Below are 19,249 nucleotides of genomic sequence, written 5' to 3'. Positions count from 1 at the left end.
TGCGAGGCAATTTGGCATGAGCGAATTGCTCATCATTCAATATTCGATAACTATGGACCGTTTGTAGATAGTAGAAGGGAGTTGTGGCATATGTAAACAAATCAATATTGTGCATCAAAACTGTGAATACAGCCAAAATGTCCAGCTTCATCTATTTCTCTACGGACTTCAATTTGTCTGGGAAAACTCTCATCGTCGTCTGTTTTTATTATTACTACCTCAGATGCGTCCCATCGTTAACATTGGTCTTTCTATAGCCTGTTGTCTCCACCGCGAATGTCTCCCAACTAGCAACAGACCTTCTGATATCCACCCTTTCCCTCGACCGAATTGCAATATTCGACCCTCAGTTTTGCGTGCCAGTAGCGGGCGCCAGGGACGATGGTCTGAAGGGCATCACCGTTCCCCTCGAGTGTGACTAGCGGCCCTCGCGATGTGATGGGGACCTACGCTGAAAACATCTTTCACCAGTGTATGGTAAATCTGGCGTGGACGTTGTTATCGTTCAACAGAGATCTCCCGTACTGAAGGTTAGCTTTCCCTTTTTTTGATCAAAAGAAAAAGATAACGTTTTGCACCAGTCCCGCAAAGAAGAGTTTGTTAGTTCACTCCTCAAATTCATCGATTCATCGAACTTCGAAACCGTTCTATTCCTTTCTGGCGTTGACCTTTCCGATAGGACTGACGCGCAGATGTTGTGCGTCACCCCCTCCGTTTAAAGTAAAAGGACTCGCTCAGAACCTCATCCAGCACGACCACTTTCCACATTATCCCCAATCAGCGTCACGCCTCAAGGTCGTCTCCGTTAGACAATCTTACCTCGCTGCCTATTCCTGTGTATACATCCCCTGTGCTTCAGAGGCTTGAAGTAGGTTCGGAAGGTTCTTCTACACACATCCCATTCATCCCCGGTGGCGGCTTGACGCGACGAATCCTTTCGGCTCTTCCGGAAACATGGTCCACACCCACCGCGTCTCTGTTACAATTCGTTTTGGAGGGGGATAATCGAGGAGACGCCAGACTACTCGCGGCGGTGACGCTGAAAGTCGTGGGTTTGGATGTTTCGGTGAACGAATGGAAGCAACCCAAGAGCTGGCAGGTAGGCCTCTTTGGGGCTCCACACGACCAGTCGTTGTATGGGTAAATCATGTCTCATTCGTGAAGAGAAAGAATTTGTAAAGGCAAAAACTAAGTACACATTCAACGTTTTCCTGTTATTCCAATTTTGCCACTTCCCCGCCCGCCTTTCTTTGCTGCCTGTGATAATGATAGGTACGCGTAGGGGTCAACGCCACCCTTCTTGAGGTCACCTCCCGCTTTCTACATTTCAATTTTGTTAGCTTTACGAAAGGGAGAAGAACAACGCCTGGGACAAACCTTTGCCTTGAATTCATGGCCTAGCTTGATCTCGGTCGTCTTTTTACTTTTTTTGGCCTTGCCAGTTTCTTGAACTTCTCCATCTGCCATTTCCACATCCTGCTCGGCACCTTCATTCTCCCGTCTCCGCTTTTTTGTATCCTTATGAAACTTGATTCGACCATTTGGACCTCTTGTGAAGCCATCAACCGACGTCAAGCTCTCCTTATACGCAGAACCGGCAACTTCGGCTGTAGCGTGCGCTCCAGAGGAAGCCCCAGAGTCAGAATCGGCATCGATAATCATCTTCCCAGTATCTTCATCTGTTTTGAAATGTGCTGCATCTTGTCCAGGTTTGCGCCGACGATTTGGACCAGAACCTAATGACAATGTCAACCAGGTCCAAATTGGCTGTTGAGAACAACATACTAGTTATTTTTGACGTAGCTCCTTGGAGGAGATCCGTGGGTTCATCGTCGTCTAGCCGCAAGCGCGCCCCATACTCGACGGCTTTCTTCTTCGACGATTGTACTTGAGGTGCAGGCCTATCATCCTCGCTATCATCGTCTAATTCACTCTCGCTGCCATAGAGGACATCCTCAAAAGCATCCCCAGCAGCAGGTTTTGAAAAGGTTGGCTGAGAAGAGGCTACAATTAGTGTGATGTGTCGACAAAGGCACCATCTACTTACCTCCTTTGCGTCTTCATCTTCGTCGGCCCTGTTGGCTCTCTTGCGCTTAGCTCGGTCTTTCCGCTTTTTGATATTGACGAGTACTTTCGCGGCTTCCTCCTCGCCAGCACACGAGTAGACCTCGTCCCAGCTGAATCGTCTTAGCATTCGTTCAAAAATATGCCGAACTTTAACTTTGAAGTGATTTTTATGATCATGAGACCAGTTCAAAAGCGTTGGGACAAGGTCCTTGAGGTGCGGCCGAATTAAATCCGCCGGGAGCGTATGGATCGCCAGTTTGATAAAACCAAGAACGGATTTCACGATTTCTCGGTTAGCCGAGGAAAGAAAAACGAGGAGCATCATGAAGATCTCAGAGTGCATATTTGGGGATATCGAGTCTGCGAAGAATTGAGATGACGAGGGATGAGTTGCAACAGGTCAACAGACCTTTGAACTCAAACACAAGGCGGGAGATAGCTGTAATGGTGGCACTGATCATGTGTGGACTTGCACCAGCCAGGCCACCCACTACCATTGTCATAAATTCTTCGATGCTTGCTTTGGCTGGAAAGGCTATGAATCAGGACCGTGTATATGATCATAAAGTTGACAAAGCATGCCATCAACAGCGTCTTCGTCCATTCCATCAACCATGCTCCTTTTCACGACACCTCCAGAACTCATCTTCCGACCCATCACGAGAATGACCTCGAATGCAGCCCCTCGCGCTTTCTCGGAAGGTTCCTTTGTTCCCAAAATGGCCTCCGGGATGAGAGTCGGGATAACGTGCATTGCAGATGGTGGCAACAGAGGGATTAATAGGGCCAATAAATTGAAGCGATCCTGTCAGAAGTAGTCAGCAATCAAGTATTTCACCCATCTCAAAGCTACCTTCTTGGCGGCGGCAGTCAAGCCATCCACCATCTCGTCTAACTTTCTAACAACGGTTTCAGCGTTGACAGAAACTATACCGCCATCGACGAGTTTGGTCAAAATCTTATAGCCCCGCTTCTGTATTCCATTGTTTCTTCCATTCAGAATTTCGGGGGTTAAGCAGAGATCGAAGAGTGACATAGAGTCTGCAGGGGATAAGTACGGAAGGAGCAAAATTAAGATATCTTGCGATGTGGTGGTCATATTTCCTGCATCATTGGTTTCGATGGCGGTAGTTGCGGGCGCCTTTTGACACATCGCGAGATTGGTCTTCAACAACTGCACGACTTTGTCATACGCGTTATGAATTTCCTGCTTGATGACAGATCAGAGCGGATCAAAAAAAGTCTTCACCACGCTGAAACCCACTTGTTCTTCACCAATACTCGCCCAAGCGGTAATGACATCTCCAATCATACCCCGCGAATCCCTTCCAATACTCCCAAAAACGTTAAAAAGAACGGCTAGCCAACTCTCCACTTGGGTACGGAGGAACACAACATTAGCGGCAGCTTCCTGGGGAGTTAATGATGCCAACGAAGTCTGTGTGGCGTCTGACGCAGAAATAGCCAGATTCGAGTCCACTAAGATCCTGAGGGCCTTCAAAATGGCAGGTCGAAGCTCAGACTGGCTATACAGGAGCTGGGAGAGTAGCTGGGAGAAAGCAGGATTCAGTGCCTGTGGAGCAATGCGATGAGGTTCGTCAACCTTTCCGGAGAACAAAAAGCCTGACCTCTTTCAAGTCAGGGGTTTCAAAGCAGTAGCCTGAAAGGCCTGACCATACTTGGCCTACTAAAACATTCCAAACCTTTGCTTCCGATTGCCGTCCTTGTGTGGCAGCCGTCTGCTGCAGGTCAAACATACGCTCACTCAGTGGCACAAAATAGGACACAAAATGACCCAGAGGCGATGGGTGGGGTTGCGAAATGAGGGGCAGCAAGAATGCTCGAGGTTCTTGACCTGGTTGGCTGTCAATGAAATTCAGTGCGATTAGAAATTTGTAGAACATGAAACGTACCGGACTCCTGGCTCTAGGTTCAATGGAAGCACCTTGAAAACTACCTCGGGGCCCAGAACACGCATGGCTGCGGAAAGAGTTGCATCTGCCGCCTCTTTGAAATCGAACCCTTTTTGAATCCTCATGTGACCTAGTTGACTAACAATTGGTACCAGGAGGATTTCGGCAGCAGTGGGAGACGCCTTGGAGGGCTTGTAACGGAGGTTCAAGAATAAGGCTGAAACAACGGTGAGAAGTTCAGGCATGGCTCGAGCGAATGCTATAGAATTCATTGCTTTTGTGACCTGGCTGATAACTTTTCTAATAAGAGAGGCCTCATTAGTATCTGCAATGGCAGATTCGATAAGGCGTGGCGAAAAACATCGGGTTAAAACATCCAGAGCTTTTGCTGCTGACTTTCTTGTCGTTGGGTCTGAAGAGTCCAAGAAGTTCCATACGCTTTTCCAAACTTTTCCCAACTCTGAAGAGCATGAAACAGAATCAACCACGCTGTACGCAAACGTAGCATCGCCAAGTACTTGGACCCAAGCTGCACAAAGTGTTGCATCGGACTTGGACGGTGGAGAAGAGAGAATGACTTTTAAGATATCAGACAATTGTTCACCAACGCCACTTGCACTGTCTTCCAGAGGGAGTACCAAGATTTCAGATAGAATGGAATATGCGGATTGAGAGAGATAAACGTTGCCTAAACGTGGAAGCGAAACAAGGGATTTGGTAATGGATGGGAGAGCCTTTAAAAAAATTAATCAGCTATCTAAAAACTAGTAGGATAGGCACGCACCGAAGATGGCAAATTGGGAAGAAGGGGTCGCAGAAGTGCTAAAACGTGTAGCGAGCTTTCTGCACCTGGCTTGGCCTTTCCAAACGGACCTGCATTGGCTTCCAAAAGAGCAGAACTCAACCACGCAGCGACCTGATCCGAGTAGGGATGTCGTGCTAACGGTGCGGGAGGGTTGTCAAGCACATCTTTTACGAGATCGGCTGCCTTTTTGCGGACCTTGGGCCGTGGATCTATAGATAGTTGTAAGATAGATGCAAATGTTTGTCGGATGCCCTGCGTTTCCAAGAGTGGCCGATCCAAAGAGTGGAAGATGGTGAGATATATAGATAGTTGAGATCGCAAGGCTGGAGCATGTTGATTCAAGGATGGAAATAAGGGAGCAGTGAGAGAGAGCAGAGTATTAAGGTTGTTGCGGACAACTGGAAGGGGAACAAACGGGACAACAAGAGCCAATAGATACAACTCTGCTGGTAAAACATCACCGTCGTTCAGAGAGATGTCTTTCTTCTGTATGGACCCGTCAAGGGTGGTCAAGAGAGCAGCGAAGTAAGCAGTTGGCGTCAAATCCGTCTTTTGCTCGCGCAAGGTAGATTCGATTGCAATTAGGAGCGTTGCCGGCGTTTTTTGATGAGCCAAGGACGACGATGTGTGAGGTCGAATTTTTGCAAGAGCCTCTTCCATTTTATTTGATCTGGAATGCCGCAAGTGCAAGATGGTCGTTTTTTTTGAAAGTTGGCTTAGTCATCGGACGTAACTGAGCGTTCAAGCCAAGTTCAAGCCTCTCAAAATATGCTCGAAGGATCACCCACTCCTTGGTCCTATGTTTTGATTCGGTAAAGTAAATGGATCCTTTCGGTCCCCCCTTCTCACCAGACTTTGTAGTCTTCTCTTCAGATTTGTGCTAAAGATATTCTATGGGACAATCGTCATAGAAGGCATTGATCTCGTACCAGAAACCGGAAAGCCATGGTCGGCCCTATTTATATGTTAATAAATCTATATTGACGTCCACATTATAGCATTGTATGTGCAAACCACAGCAATTCCTTGACGGATGCATTGTGAGCAATACTCGTTTGACCTTGGCCTAATGCTAACGTCCGTAGACTTCTCGTGACCTCCATACCTTCAAAGGCGAGCTAACTAAGTCGCATCTGTTTCGGCGACTCATATTCTATGGCCAGAGGCGAAACATGCTCCGGCTCACTGCGAAGGCAACGCAGTTCGGGCACAGGACCTTCACAAGCTGGCTAATAGAGTCTGCTGGCACAGTCCCAATCAAGAGGCGTAAGGATAGTGCGGACGGAAAAGCAGATAACACGGATGCGATGCTAAAGCTTATGGAAGTACGTGGCTGATGTTTTTCTCGTTTTTAACGAGAGTAACAGTGCATCCAAGGCGTTGGAGTTGGGTGATGCCATCTGTTTATTTCCTGAGGGGATGAGTCGCTTCCATCCAACTATTGCGCCGTTGAAAACTGGCGGTAACTGCTCCATTCTGTCTATTTATGGTTGCTGAAAATTCCACAGTGGCACGACTGGTATCGGACGTACTAACAAGGAACCGTAACGATCCGGACTTTGAAGTTTCGGTATTGACATGTTCCATTACGTATATGTACGTATTTTATCACCATTACAGTCCCTCTCTCATTGGATTATTTGTTTTCATACCTCTACAGGCATCGGCAACATTTTCGTTCCGATGTTTTAGTATCATTTCATACACCCACGACATTCACGCCCAAGGTCAGTACCGCAGGTTTGCATCAGGACTATCCCTCACGCCTACCGATGCTCAGAATAATCCAGAGCTTCTCGCTCCTGTAGATTTTGACCAGATTCGGTCCCTCACCTCTGAAATGCAGAAGATTATCAGTGCTGGAACACTGGACTCTCCCACTTGGGATCTCATCCGTACAGCAAAACTCGCTGCGCGGATGTACGCCCCCCTTGGGACGCTCATGACCCTCGGCGACTACGTTCGTCTCATACGACAATTTCTTGATGCATTCAAAAACGCTGAACCACATACACCTCCCAAAGATCGAGGTATAGAGCGGGAAGGCAATCTTGTCCTCAACACATCAGATGTATTTGCTTTACAAATTGATTTAAAGGGAAGACAGGTGGATGAGCCTCTTCTATCAAAACTGTCTAACTTCTTGATATAGGCATACCAAGACCAACTTTCTCATTGTGGTATCAAAGATGATCGGATTCGTCGCCTATTGCCACGGCGCACCATCTTTTCCAGGATGTTGATTCGACTCTTGTGGTCCCTTTGTCTTTTTACGATATCCCTGCCAGGGTTGATTCTCTGGCTCCCTGTATTTGCGACGACTTTTTACGCTGTCCGTAACTTCAAGAAGACTGGTCCAATATTTGACACCTGGGACGAAATCGCGCAGTATAAACTCATTTATGGGCTTATTTCGGGACTTTGCGTTTGGTTTGCAGCAGTGGCGCTAACGTGGCCCATTGCATTGTTTACAATGTTTCTCGTGCCGTCTCTCATGTGGATAACCCTTCGTTGGTGCGAAGATGCCGTGTCCGCCTTCCGGGCCTTCACCTCCCTTCTGCGCCTTCTCCAGGTTGGGAAACCAACTCTGAAAGGCATGCAAGAAAAGAGAAGGGAGCTCTACAATCGTGTCATGGATCTCGCAACGTCTTCCCTTGGATTGCCTGAAAATCCAGAGACCCACTTTGCGCTGTCTGGCGGCAAGGAAAAGGGGAGGGTGCGAGGGAGTTGGGATAGTCGGGCCAGATATTTTTCAATCAAGCGCAGGAGGAAGAGGGATTGGAACGAGACACTGCGTTTGTATGATAAAGTCGATTATCCAGCAGACGACTCTGAGTGAGCGATCCAGAGCGCGGCGCAAATGTTATGTACTTATGACATTTATGTGAATTTTTACGATTTACTGCAGACATAGTGCATAACTACAGGATTAAAGGTAATGCGAGTAACCATCATTGATCAAAGATATACTACGGAAAACGAAGTGAGGCGGGAGGTCTGGAGGAGGCTTGTGATGAGCTAACCGTCGCGTACTGGGGTGGGGAGTGAGGAGATGGTAAGGGAGGCGAAGAATTGAGGACACAAAATCGCTGATCAGATACAAGCCAGCGATGAGAATCGACTTCAGCAACTAAGTGAGGGGGCGAGAAGATTGGGTTGAGACGGTTTGGAGATTGCTGATCAGCTGAAATCATTCTACGGGGTGGTTCGGACCTTTGGGATATACTTCTCGTGGCTGCTTCAATGTGCGCTTGTGAGATAAAGTGTTGTTCAGTGGAAGGTGTGTTTGAGGCCGTCCTGTAAACGCATGCCTCTGATATGAGACGCTCTCTGATGTGGGGAGCCCGACTCGCTCTATCCGACCACGTCCTAGCTGATCCCAAGTGACTTACAGCTGAGGTATCAAAAGGTGAATTGGGTTCTAAGATCTGAGTGTCCAACAAGGCTTGATGAAATTCGGGCGGCGCAGAAGCAGAGGAATATATAGATGCGTCATCAGATAAAGTAGACGCTCCACACGTATTGGAAGGGTCGACGATAGATCCTGAAGGCAAGGGCAAGCCCGGAGGGACAATGGGATGAGTAAACTGCTGAGTCTCCTGGCTTAAGATCGCGTGAGATTTCCTCGCCCGGTTGATAGTGGTGCGTTTGTGCTGGTTTATGGTATACATGCCTTGCATATAGCGGTCTGATGTCCGATTTACAGCAACGTTGGGAGGGGCTTTGGAAGAAGGCTGCTTCAACGCTGAAGGCCGACGAGCGAGAAGGAGCTGCCTCTGGCGCTTAGCTCGATTGCGCCGGCCTCTGAAAATGCACCATGCCACGGCGAAGATGCAGTTTGCCGCAGCGATGCCTGAGACAACGCCTATGAGGATGGGTCGGGTAATTCGCATTTAAAACTGAAAGTGAAGGTAGGAAGAAGAGTAGAAATTTGGAAAGGAGACATTAGCGCGAAATTGTACTTGGTAGAGTTGCAGCTCTACGGTATTATTAGTTCATGTTATCACGTGACATTGATCGATCACACCAATGTAAGTTTTATTTCCGATGGCTCTGCACCGGACCACTACTTAGACGTTATCTTCGTTCCTTCTAATCCTGTAACTTTTCTACCCTCGTATTATCTGCGATCCTCGATTCATAATACCCAGCTATACGATCTGTATCCTTACGACCTTAGATGTCGCCAGTCGCCATGCCTGATACCTTGTCATCCACCCAATTTACTGCCTTGTTCGAGGCTTTACGAACAGCCCCAACCGCCCCAGGTGAGTAACTTCATCCATCTGACCACCCGCCTCTCATTTTACAAACTCAGATGCCAAGGGCGCCTCCGATAGGATTGCTCGCGAAGTGTCTAAAACTGGATTTCAATCCCTTGAGTGAGTATCCATCTCATCTCGAGTTGTCTACATTAGTTGACTGTAATACAGTGACGAGAGCGTCCTAAAAACCTTGCACGGATTTGCTACAAATAAAAAATCAGGATACGAGCGCGAATCCGCCGCTATCGCTTTTCAATCCATTGCTACCATTCTTGGCGCACCTGTCGCCCCTCTTTTGCTTCCCTCCTTGCCCATTATTTTCGACCTCTACATGGACAAAGGCGACGTTGTCCGCGCGGCGGCCTTCTCCGCTGTCAAATCCATTCTCAAGCTTTTCCCTCCAGAATCCATTCGAATCCTTTTCAGGCATCTTGAATCTATCCTAGAAGCTGGTAAATGGCGCGTCAAAGTGGGCGTCCTCGACGCATTTAGATCCTTCGTCACTTCTGCCAGAGATGCTGTCGCTGCAGAATTAGGGACGGTGCTTCCTAAGGTCGAGGCTGCAATGCATGACACTAAACAGGAGGCAAGTTGGCTAACAACTCTTTTCCATTTTAGACCTCTGATTGTACTTTAGGTCTCCAGTGCAGCAATTAAATGCGCCACCTCTCTTTGTACCACCCTTGCCAACCCCGATCTTGCTCCTCATACCCCAATGCTGGTGAAGTGTATGGCAAATCCAGATTCTGTACCTGCTTGTATCAAAGCTATGTCAAGCACCACATTTGTTGCGGAAGTCACTGCGCCCGCTCTGGCCGTTCTTGTTCCTCTTCTGCTTCGCGCACTCAATGACAGAAGTATGGAGGTTCAGCGACGTACCGTTGTTGTGGTCGATAACTTGGTCAAGCTTGTACGTAACCCTCAGGTTGCTGCGGTCTACCTTAGCCCTTTGGTGGAAGGCGTAGAAAAGATTGCAAAAGGCGCTGCATTCCCAGAGGTATGTCTTTTCTTTTCTTTTGACACTGAACATTCTCTGAACATAATTGATACAGGTCCGTGCTTTTGGGGAGACTGCTCTAGAAACTTTGCTCAAGTCTGGTGCCTCCTCGTCAGGGCCACCAGCTGAGCATCGTGATGTCGAGAAACAGACTGCTGATGCACTCTCCCTGCTGGATACTCTTTTGCCACAGAAACCGGCCGATTATTTGTCTCAAAAGCCATATTTGCCGGAGGATTCATTAAAATTTGTCGCATCTCTCGTTGCAGACCTAGTCCATTCACGCAACTACAGCGACAAAGCAGTTTGGAATCGATGTGTAGCAACTTACATGAAACCCTGGTTTGGTGATGAGAAGGCCGCAGCCTTTACTGAAACCGTGCGTTCCGATTTGCATGCGATAGATAAGGTACGCTTTCATGTTTTTCTGTAAGTATGTAAGGTCTCACTTTATTTCTTTTCCAGAGCAGGTACGCCGTAACCCAGGAGAGCTCGTCAGACGAGGGCGAAGTTTTATGCGATACGTTGTTCTCGTTAGCATACGGAGCTCTCCTGCTCCTCTCACATACCACACTTCGCCTCATACGTGGCCGTCGTTATGGTATTCTTGGTACAAACGGGTCAGGGAAGTCCACCCTGATGCGTCAGCTCCGTGATGGTAAAGTAGAGAATTTCCCCTCACAAGACCAACTTCGATGTGTTATGGTGGAGCATTCTTTGCAGGGTGAGGATGGGTCATTGTCTGTTCTTGATTTTATTGCCGCAGGTGGGTTCAAAATCCTGGGTATCTATGATAATACTCACCGCCGATCCTTTAGACAAGGCGCTGCAGGGTGTGCCACGGTCCAAGATTCGTGATCAACTCACAGAGGTTGGGTTCGACGATGCAAGGCAAGCTGACGTAGTCGGTGGCTTGTCAGGTGGCTGGAAGATGAAGCTCGAGCTCGCCAGGGCCATGCTTTACAACGCTGACCTGCTTCTCCTTGATGAGGTGTGCGCTCTCTTTTGGTAGTTTGGAATCGCTGATCTGATTTGACTTCTCCCATAGCCAACGAATCACGTGCGCTTGGTCTAAGTTTCTTATGACCTTTTCGCATCTCTTACACCTTTTACAGTTGGATCGTGCCTCTGTCAAGTGGCTTGAGGAATATTTGAAATCTCAAAAAAATGTGACCTGCTTGATTATCAGTCACGACTCTGGGTGAGTCTTCCACAAGCTTTTTGGGGCTTATCGTAACGTCAGACCATCTAAGGTTCTTGGACAACACCACAACGGACATCATACATTACGAATCGAAGAAGGTGCGAACTATTGCCTTGACAGTTTTTGGCCAATCGGTTGACGGTGTCATGATGCTAGTTGGTATATTATCCTGGAAGTCTATCTGCCTTCGTGGCGAAACATCCAGAAGCAAAATCATACTATACCCTCGCAGCTACATCTGTCAAGTTTTCTTTTCCACCGCCTGGTTCCCTCATGGGTGTTCGAAGTAACACGCGCGCAATTCTCAAGCTCTCGGGCTGTACGTTCACATATCCAGGACGGAGTGCACCTAGTTTGCACAATGTCAGCTGTGCCCTCTCCCTGTCAAGGTCAGTTTGTTGGGCTGTCCTTGAAGAAATTTATTCAACACTACTTTGCAGCCGAGTTGGGGTAGTAGGACCCAATGGTGCTGGGAAATCAACATTAATTAAGCTTCTCACTGTGAGTTCACTAACGGTGTTTGCACTGTGCCTTGATTGATGATTAACGACAGGGAGAAACCGTTCCTCAAGAAGGAACGGTTTATAAACACCCCGCCTTGCGAGTTGGATACGTCTCCCAACACGCAACCCACCACATTGGTGAGTATCTCGCCCATCTTAATAGCATAATGATTTCAACCAAGACATCTTTTTGTAGATCGTCATTTAGAGAAAACCCCGATCGGTTATATTCAATGGCGATTCCAGGATGGGCACGATCGTAAGGTTTTATTTCCGCTGCTACTACAAGTCTAATGTTCGATTAGGTGAACTTCTGGAAAAGGCCACTCGTGTTCTTACAGACGAGGAAAAGCTGCTTTTAGAACAAGAATGGCTGGGCAAAGATGGTAGCAAAAGGAAATTGGAGGTCTGTCTGCATTGTCACGTTGATCCGTCGCGACGCTCACGGGGCGCCCTGTAGATGATCATGGGACGACAAAAACTGAAGAAATCGTTCCGATACGAAATAAAATGGCGAGGATTGGAGCACAGGTACAACACCTGGGTTGGCCGTGAAGACCTTCTCGCGAAGGGATTCACAAAGCTTGTCCAGCAGTTCGATGATCTCGAGTCCTCACGAGAGGGTGCAGGTTCACGTGATACTTCAGCCCATCTTGTCCGCAAGCATTTGGAAGACATTGGCCTTGATGGAGATATTGCTCAGTATAATGAAATTTCTGGGCTGTCCGGTGGTAAGCGCCCCTTAGTTGACACATCAAGAATGATCTCAAGTTTGGGTTGTTTTCTCAGGTCAGAAAATCAAGCTCGTTATCGCTGCCTGTCTCTGGAACAACCCTCAGGTATGGGTCACCTCGGCTACCCACATAGTTCTAATTTACGATATCAAATAGATCTGCATTCTCGACGAGCCGAGCAATTTCTTAGATAGGGAGGCTCTTGGTGGCCTTGCTGTGGCTATTAAGGAATGGAGTGGCGCTGTAGTAAGTCACTTCCATGTGCCGTCTCATCGTCTCACACTTTACATTCAAGGTCATCATTTCCCACAATCACGAATTCGTGTCCTCCCTCTGTTCGTCGCGTCTCTTACATGGATAGATGTAAATGCTCATTGCTCTTCAGGTCCAGAAATATGGAATGTCGACAATGGCCGCATGATTCAGCAAGGAAAGGCTGCGGTCATTGAGGACGCTCTCCAAGATGCGAAGTCGCCAAGAGGCAGCGGACATAACACACCTGTCCGATCTCGATTACAAACTCCGTTGGCATCAGCGGCTGCCACCCCAGTCGGGAGTGGGGCTGAGGATGCAGGTGCATTGAAACTTCCCGTGGTGAAGAAAAAGAAGATGACAAGAAACCAGATGAAGGCTCAGGAAGAGAGGAGGAGGCTGAGGAAGTTGCAGTGGTTGACCACTGGAGGGCCCAAACCAGAAGACACAGATAGCGATTAACAACCCGCATAATGAAGTTTTCTGTATAAAAAAATAGGTATAGTTCTCCTAAACAATTAGAAGGCGCCTTCATCGCCGTTCTTACGCACAACCGGTATAATACAACGGGTATAATTTAGATGAAAACCCAGATTTTGAGACAGTTCGTCACATATAAATATAAGTCAGGACCAATAAACTCAAAATCCCGGAAACCTGAGGAAAGAAGGGAAAGAAAAGGAGACAAAGACCTACCTCGATAATATCATCTCATGCATCTTAATTGCACCTTCCCGCTAAAGAGTAGGAAGTCGAAAGATAGCAGGGTCCAGCTGGATGTCGTGAGCCGGCATTGTTTCCAACAAAATATGTAAAGACGATTTCTTCCTCACTGTAGTCGGCGATGCTCGTGTAGCGAAGAAGAATGGTGATGCGCTGATCGACCAACCGAGGGATAAGATGTCGCGACAGCAGGCAAATATTATCTCGATCCCAAGGGTGCTGAATGACTGTAGATCATGTCGTTCGGACCCATTTGGGGCAAGTCGCGAAGGATAGCCGGATGATCATAATGAGGTCGATTTGCATGGTGAGACGGTGCGTAAATGATAGCCCCGAATTGCTGTGCCTCTATGGGTGCTGATGCCCCGGGGAAGTTGCACAAAGCTAATATGCTGTCCGGGTATCAGAACGTGTTGACCTCAAGGTAGGCGACTTTGCGCGGAACGAAGCCAGTCGTGGGATCGTGGGGTCCCACAGCCCTCTACCCAGTCATAGCCCAGATAGATTTTGCCTTCCGCGTACGAGTTTGATCCCTCGAAAGTGGCGACGTGGAAGGAGAAGCAGCTAAGTGAGACGACGTAAGTATGTTACCATGATGATGATAGTGAATCAACAGCCTGCACATATGCATCGATTTCTCGTTCAGAAATGAGAAAACCTTGCCCGCAGCTTGCGGTAGAATGGTCAGTAGCCGTTAATCCTTCGACGATACCAATGTCGTTACGGATAATGTTCGCGAAGGGAGCTACACGGTTGGTATATGAATCACAATGAAAAAAAAAAAAGTGCCCAACTGAATGAAAACGCAGGATGCCAACACCGTGCGCACACTAACATAAGTGCGTCCATCGAAAGGGTGCAAATAACAACCTGGTAATGACGTTGCCCTCGTATTTGACTGAGTAAAGAAGAAGAAAGAAAAGAAAAAATTTGAAACGAAAAGTAGAAGTCCGCAAAATGCCAACCAAGATCGCGGTCACTGAAGATGACAAAAGAAGATAATACCAATGTATGCACGTAGGGGCTCGGCCACACTAAAGCGCCTGGCGTATCACGCAAATACCAATCGCTCCGGTGGAAGAAAGGAATGAAGAGTTGAATTTGAGTTGAATGAAAACTCTGTGGAAAATCGAGATTTGGTGGAGATCGTTACAATGTTCTGGTCCCGTGACCGGCGCGACAGGAGTTCCCGTTATCTTATGCAAACCAATGATAGTCGATTTCCGCCGCATTCCCGACTTGAGTGCCACGGGTTTTCGCCCCACTTTCTAATTTTCTAGAGATTGTCTGCATCATGCCCTCACCCGCTTTGTTTTCGGGACTCCACCGCGCGGGTACTGCCAGAAGCGTTTCGATGCCTGTGGTCGATTTACGTTCAACTTGCTGAGGCGGTTTGGAGGCGGCGGTTACAAATATACAGATGCTTGGGTTCTTTAGCGATCCTGCGACGAAATTCAAACTACACACAGCAATGGAGAACCTACCCGCATCACAATTTACATAGGTGGTAAAGAAGCCCGGACTCTGGCCATTTCTCTTGACACCTAAATCGCCACGGCGACAAGCCCAACGATTGTTTCAAAGTAATATTTTTTTTCCCCAGTTCGACGTCGACGTCGACCTACCGTCCTCTGTGTTTTCTTTTCACTCAGGACAAGGGTTACAGCACGTACTGAGTTATGATACCCTGTCAGTGGGTAAACGTTGTCTCACCGTCGCCGAGATTGATTGATCTTCGTAGCTAATCTGTCGCCTTCTTCATTAACCCCTATTTGTTTATTATTCTTGGTAGATGAAGAGGTGCCAGAAGGACTACCGGGGTTTGCGTAATTAATCAGCGTTTCTCCTTTGTCTCGGTCTCTAGGTATTACCGTATCGACCAAACTCACTTATATCTGCTCTGCCGTACTAGCAGATCTGCGAGAAATTTGTACCCCGGTTTTAATTGTGGAGCTTCATTTTTGTCCGCAGTTTTTTTGTGCGCTTGACCGATTAAAATACTGGATATACTCGTTGGAGATGAAGTAAAGTGAGCTTGACTAGATTTTAATTATGAAGTTGGAATTGTCGAACTCTTGGAGACTTGCGGAGGGCATTAAATTAAATAAATGTATGAGAGCTGAGGTACCTATTCTAAAATAGTTGAACGGTATATAATTACATAAAAGTCGTTATAACGAGTAAAGTAGGAGTGCAGAGCGATGCCAAATAATAATGACGGTGTCCCAGAGTCCATGTTTGGAAGATGTATTTAGTGAGATTTAATGAATGATTAATGCGCGGGACTGTAACTTTAAATGAAGCGCCTCTAAGAATAAAAGGGAACCAAGATATAAGGACTAAATGAGCGGATGTAACTATGAGCAAAAAAATCAAAAACCATATCGCGGGCTTCAGAACCTACGACCTGACCATTTGCGCGGGTCAGTAGGTACTTCCTCCTGAGCTTGAATGCGACGATGTGACGACGATGAGTGTGAGGGATGAGATCGGGAAGTGATAGTCTCCTGCTGGGAAGAGCTTGTCATGTATGGCGTCTCTAGTATCGGAATGGGGGTGCCGCCGTATCCTGAAGGAGATAGGTCATCCAGTAGAGGTTCGCCATGGTTCGCCATTGTAAATGACTGATGAGCAGAGCTCACTGTCGACGACTGACGATTAGTTTGTCTCATCGACTGTCTTTTGTTTTGGAACCTTTTATCACAGAATATTAAGAAAGAAAAATCATGTCAGCCGAAGCAACTGACCATATCTGGACGCTTCTCGCAGACATATCCAGAGCCTTCGCGAGAGCGTGGCGCTCCTCCGTTGACGGAAAGGCGGTTCGATTGTAAGTCTCGTTAAGGACTTTCAGCTGGGCTGCATCCGCACGTTTGCGCTTCTTTTTAATAGTCGGCTCTTCAGGAGAGGTGGGGGAGGCTGGGGGAGGAGTATAACTTGGCGGCGAGACTTGCGAAGAACCTGAGCCGCGGCTATAAGGAGAAGAGGAGCGAGGGTCTCGAGAATCGACGTCTTCAAATAATGACCTATGATCTTGTACGCCCATCGAATGATGGTCATTGCCCGGCAAATGGTACGAATAAGAGCTCGTTTGGTTCGAGCTTGGATAAGTAACGTAAGTGTTGGGATAAGAGGCTGTTGGCGAACGGATGTTGTTTGGGTACCCATGTGCTGTGGGCATTCCGTAATCTGATTGCTGCCATCGGTCGCCTCCAGGGCTCGATGTTGTCAAAGGAGGTAAGCGTCGTGAGTCTGACGGGGTAGGTATGACAGGCGGGGAAGACCTAGACGAATAACCGTAAGGCGGTTGGGGAGAATACCTCTCAGGCGTATCATAAGTGTACGCATGTGTTGGTTGAGGCGCTGATGTAAAAATCGAGTTTTATTAATACTAGTTGTGTAAATTTTGGAAACGACAACAAAAGGCACTTACATGTGCTACTAGTTTGCCACTGGTTGGGGTAAAACGCCTGAGGATTGAGATCATATCTACCGGGAGACGAGCGAGGTTGTGTATATGAACTAGAATAGTTTGCAGGAACTATACATGGCAAAGTAGCAAATTGAGTGCGTTGAAGTTTAAACACTACATAAAGAACGGACCTGGAAAACGTGAGGTTGGAAAAGCTGATGAAAGAGGAGGGAGCACTGTTCGCCCACCCTGTCCCGTCTGAAAAAAAACACTGCCTTGTGAATCCCCTGGGGAACCTCTACGTGATTTCCCCATACTAGAATAGTATCGGTCTTTGTTTGAAGTCGACATATTAGTGGAAAAGTGACAGTAATAGGAAGAGAGGAGAGAACGGAGTTATTAATGGGGTGGAAATTGAGGGCGTCTGTCAATTTAAATATCGAGAACCTGAAGACACGCCTTCAAGGCACTTGCTTTCGGCAGCAAGAGGCGAAGTCGTTCTCAAACAAGGAGTTATGGCAGGAAGAACGCGGAAAGCGTGTATACCGATGCCAATATGCACGAGGTAGGGTGGAGGCACAGGAGGCAAGGGTTGGAATGAACCACGCGTCGGTAGAGAGCTGAAATCAAGTGCGACTTGAACAAGTCGGGAGGGTTGGTCGAGGTGGGTAGGTTGTTAGGAGAGGTTGGCGCCAGGGGCAAACAAAAGCTTGTTGTGGTTGATTTGAGCATAGGTTGGAAGTCAAGAAGGTACAACCGGGGCAAAGTTCACGGAGCCCAGGTCCAGGAAGACTTGGCCGGAGCCCTACAGATTTTTTTTTTGTAAAAGCGGTGTCAGTTCAGTGGCGGCACGCGTAAATTGCGTTGTCATTGATGGCCTCCGATGAGTCCAATAAAAGCCTCGTGGGGTACGGCAAACGTAGCCTTCTTCGATCCCATCGTAGAGCATCGGGCTAGCTGGGTTTTGCCTTCCCATGCCCACCAAGCTTGAGACTGGATCCTATGAACGGTTTGCTTGCTGGTTGTTTACCTAGAGCTTGCGAAGAATGCCTCGATGTGTTACTTTGGATCTGAGCAAACGAAAGAGGAAGTCACGATCGGTAGGTCGGCCTAGGGTCGAAAACAAATGAAAAGGATCTTGATTCTTAATGTTAGCAATAGCTTTCAAAAAATTCGAGCTTTTGAGCTTCTTCAAGACAAAAGCATGTTGTAAATGCAAGTAACAAACGCGAGCTACGCATTGGGACAAGACCGTAGATGCGCAATTTGTTAGGGTACGCTGTTTGTTCGTCCGTTTCGGAGGTGCGTCCATCCCATGAGGCAGCTGAGAACTACAGTTTTGTGCCAAAGGGTGACCTTGTCAGGGTTATAGCAGGCGTAACGCATAAGCGAAGGTGACGCGAGGACGGAATTTACGAGAGAAAAGTCTTGGAATTGCTTGCAATTCGACGAAAATATGCAGGAGTGCTTGTGATCCAAACAAGAAAACACGTGCTAGAAGATCGACGATCATAATTAGAACGCTTGCTGCAAGTAGCGCGTTGCGTTGAGTCTCCTCTTGCTCGACGTTGACAACTGCGCCGTCGACGTTGCCCACAGTAATTTCCGTGCTCGGCACTGGACGTCGCTCTTACAATTCCAGATGGCTTCTCCAGCCCGGCGACCTCTCCCAACCCCACCTCGTTCGCCCCTCGGAGCTCGGCCTGACCAGGACACAAGGTCTCCTGGTGTTTTTACATTCAACAATCCATATTTTTCTCCTTATGCTTATCCACCGTACGCGCCTCCTCCTCCAGATTTTTATGACGACGAGCCAACTACGACTTCTGTGCCGGCTGGAACGTTCCTGCACAAAGGCTTCTATGATCTATTAGCAATGATTCCGACACCCTCACCCTCTCGCTTGATCTGGGGAAACTCTCCTCAAACTGCGGTGGCAGGGCCTCGCTATGAGGATCAGAGTCCCGCGACAATCCGAGCAATGCCAAAGAAGGGGCGGAGAGTTAGCAAAGATATGGTTTCAAAACCTACAGGATTTGTGTATGTCGCACCTCTTCAATGGTCGCGTCCTGTTTCAGCTCACATTTCTCAAAACCGATCAGTCATCTTGTTCACGCGTCAGACGCTGACCAGCTCGAAGCCTTACTGACACGCTGGGGACCGGACGGCATCGGGAAGCTTGGAGGTGAACGTTCGGTCTTTGGCAATCTACGTTGGGCCTAATTCCAGAAGTGCAGATCCACAGTGGGCGAACCCCATTAAGAACAGGATTCGGAAGAATAATCAGGCGAGGGCCATCAATGAAGTTGTAAACGCTATCAGACCTCCTGTGGACGATTCTTTTGGACGTCTTCACGTCGTTAACGGCATCAGC

General features: G+C 47.8%; 5 protein-coding genes across 5 annotated transcripts; 3 read left to right on the top strand and 2 right to left on the bottom strand.

Moving 5' to 3' along the window:
* Positions 1–137: 137 nt before the first annotated feature.
* On the top strand, positions 138–1,144 carry LACBIDRAFT_313828 (uncharacterized protein; the record flags this gene model as incomplete). Its single annotated transcript, XM_001877767.1, has 5 exons — positions 138–197; positions 258–414; positions 472–530; positions 582–697; positions 751–1,144. The coding sequence occupies 5 exons, from the start codon at positions 138–140 to the stop codon at positions 1,142–1,144; spliced, it is 786 nt and encodes a 261-aa protein (XP_001877802.1).
* A 56-nt stretch (positions 1,145–1,200) lies between these two features.
* Positions 1,201–5,445, bottom strand: LACBIDRAFT_313827 (rRNA processing protein RRP12; the record flags this gene model as incomplete). The annotated part of the gene is made up of 11 exons (XM_001877393.1): positions 1,201–1,320; positions 1,378–1,736; positions 1,786–1,993; positions 2,048–2,427; positions 2,477–2,593; positions 2,650–2,872; positions 2,921–3,274; positions 3,332–3,640; positions 3,696–3,930; positions 3,981–4,714; positions 4,765–5,445. 11 exons carry the CDS (start codon positions 5,443–5,445, stop codon positions 1,201–1,203), a joined length of 3,720 nt encoding a protein of 1,239 aa, XP_001877428.1.
* Positions 5,446–5,553: 108 nt separating this feature from the next.
* LACBIDRAFT_313826 (uncharacterized protein) lies at positions 5,554–7,624 on the top strand (the record flags this gene model as incomplete). Its single annotated transcript, XM_001877766.1, has 10 exons — positions 5,554–5,597; positions 5,647–5,733; positions 5,784–5,825; positions 5,871–5,898; positions 5,949–6,110; positions 6,163–6,247; positions 6,294–6,381; positions 6,446–6,512; positions 6,566–6,892; positions 6,938–7,624. 10 exons carry the CDS (start codon positions 5,554–5,556, stop codon positions 7,622–7,624), a joined length of 1,617 nt encoding a protein of 538 aa, XP_001877801.1.
* A 1,628-nt stretch (positions 7,625–9,252) lies between these two features.
* On the top strand, positions 9,253–13,202 carry LACBIDRAFT_231985 (uncharacterized protein; the record flags this gene model as incomplete). Its single annotated transcript, XM_001877765.1, has 19 exons — positions 9,253–9,640; positions 9,701–10,047; positions 10,103–10,456; positions 10,513–10,813; positions 10,866–11,038; positions 11,096–11,107; positions 11,163–11,248; positions 11,301–11,349; positions 11,408–11,640; positions 11,692–11,752; positions 11,805–11,892; positions 11,951–12,013; positions 12,060–12,160; positions 12,215–12,485; positions 12,544–12,593; positions 12,645–12,734; positions 12,784–12,823; positions 12,874–12,958; positions 13,046–13,202. Coding segments are annotated over 19 exons (2,949 nt in total), but the record flags the coding sequence as incomplete, so codon positions are not given.
* Positions 13,203–13,882: 680 nt separating this feature from the next.
* On the bottom strand, positions 13,883–17,226 carry LACBIDRAFT_324166 (uncharacterized protein; the record flags this gene model as incomplete). The annotated part of the gene is made up of 12 exons (XM_001877392.1): positions 13,883–14,027; positions 14,055–14,208; positions 14,299–14,361; positions 14,429–14,580; positions 14,671–14,922; positions 15,177–15,323; positions 15,353–15,502; positions 15,625–15,802; positions 15,868–16,157; positions 16,211–16,826; positions 16,897–17,004; positions 17,067–17,226. 12 exons carry the CDS (start codon positions 17,224–17,226, stop codon positions 13,883–13,885), a joined length of 2,415 nt encoding a protein of 804 aa, XP_001877427.1.
* Positions 17,227–19,249: the final 2,023 nt, after the last annotated feature.

The sequence above is a fragment of the Laccaria bicolor genome, genomic scaffold, assembly GCF_000143565.1.
Source record: "Laccaria bicolor S238N-H82 LACBIscaffold_5 genomic scaffold, whole genome shotgun sequence".
Taxonomy (NCBI): Eukaryota; Fungi; Basidiomycota; class Agaricomycetes; order Agaricales; family Hydnangiaceae; genus Laccaria; species Laccaria bicolor.
The sequence above is the reverse complement of the archived record's forward strand: the minus strand, read 5'-3'. Positions and strand labels throughout refer to the sequence as shown.